This window comes from Condylura cristata, unplaced genomic scaffold (assembly GCF_000260355.1).
Source record: "Condylura cristata isolate star-nosed mole 26May11 unplaced genomic scaffold, ConCri1.0 scaffold00017, whole genome shotgun sequence".
Classification (NCBI taxonomy): Eukaryota; Metazoa; Chordata; class Mammalia; order Eulipotyphla; family Talpidae; genus Condylura; species Condylura cristata.
In genome coordinates, this window is record NW_004567118.1 from 24,186,961 (window position 1) to 24,188,372 (window position 1,412).

Sequence of the window (1,412 nt, forward strand, 5' to 3'; positions counted from 1 at the left end):
CTGACAGCCTTGCTGAGGCCAGCTTTCCCGGGCTATCTTGACAAGTACTACTCTGGACCTCACCATTGGCTGTTGGCTACAGAACACACGGTCAGCCTGAAATGAGCTGAGGATTCCAAAGAGGACTTCAAGCTATCAAGTAAAGGGGGCCAGAGAGATTCCCTTCTGTCAGGCCATGTACCCTTCTGGGGTCTTTTCTCCCCATCAAAGCTGTCAGCCTACTGGGATGTGCCCAACCTGGGCTGGCTTTGTACCCAGGACACTGACCAGATGGGATGCACGTGACGTCTTGGGCTTGACACCCAGCACCCTGGATTTGTGCAGGTAGTTCTGCCAGCCTAGGGGATTCTTTGGTGCATCAACGCAGAACTGTCTGCCTGGAGGGGGGAGTGTGGTGTGCTCTCATGCAAATTAGAAGAGACAGTCTATTTCTAAAGCAGCACCCAAGCATCTCACACATGTGACCTGGGAATGAGGGGGCTAACATTTGCATATACTTCAAGCTGGTTAATGAACCAAGGACTGAGGTGGAGAAGGAGGTGGGGCCATCCTTCAAAATCAAAAGCTGAAGTAAATGGACCCTGGCATGCAAACACTAAAGGATGTGGCTGTCCCTGCAAAGGCAGTGACCCCCTCTTGTGCTGAGGACTCGGGGAGAAACCTAGCATGGTGGTATCCGTGTCCTTGGAAATGGCATCGCACCCGTGAGGAAGCTGCGACACAAGCTCTGACCTTTGCAGCACGTCGAGGCAGCTCGGCGCTCACATGAGGTACACAGGCAGGGCGAGAAATGGGGCTGGACTAAGACACAGGAGATGGCGCGTGGACTCAGACGGCAATCGAAGGCTGAATACCCGTAACAACAAAAATCTCAAGTTGTGCTTTTCTTCTTTTTAAATATAATTATAATGGGTAAAGGGGAAAGTGGAAGCACCATCAGTTGTGAGGGAAAAAAAAACAAAATATTAGAGTTAAACACTTTGGAATGTTAACAGATTATGAAGCTAACTCTCTAAAGAGTGTGGCTAGGCAGCTTAGTGAATTAATTGCTTATGAATTAAAAATAAATTATTATAAAATAGATTTCTGTACATTTTACATACATATAATCTCTCTCAATAGATAAGCCAAGCGGAAAGCTGCACCTCGCAGTGCGTTCAGTCCCAGCCAAAGTCGTGCCCGGTCATCTGGTAGAACTTCAAGTTGAAGGGCCGGTAGAACTCCCGCAGTCTCTGCACCACCTCGCGGTCGATCTCGGGGTGCGTCCGGCCCTTGGTTTTGCCCAGGCAGTGCGGTTTGCTGCTGCCCTCGGCCTTCTTGAGGCAGGGGAAGCCCTTGGTCTTGTTGAAGTAGAAGTGCTTGTCGGTGATGATCCTCTTGAGGCCCAGGAAGTCCTGCACGCGGCCCAGCTC

General features: G+C 50.3%; 1 protein-coding gene across 1 annotated transcript in view; it reads right to left on the bottom strand.

Annotated features, from left to right (window-relative positions):
- Positions 1-1,138: 1,138 nt before the first annotated feature.
- The window catches only part of HS3ST3B1 (heparan sulfate (glucosamine) 3-O-sulfotransferase 3B1), a 36,388-nt gene continuing 36,114 nt past the window's right edge, over positions 1,139-1,412 (bottom strand). The window contains exon 3 of the mRNA XM_004685073.2: positions 1,139-1,409. Within this exon, the coding sequence (XP_004685130.1) occupies positions 1,158-1,409 (252 nt within the window). The 3' untranslated portion in view covers positions 1,139-1,157. The remainder of the gene's footprint in view (positions 1,410-1,412) is intronic.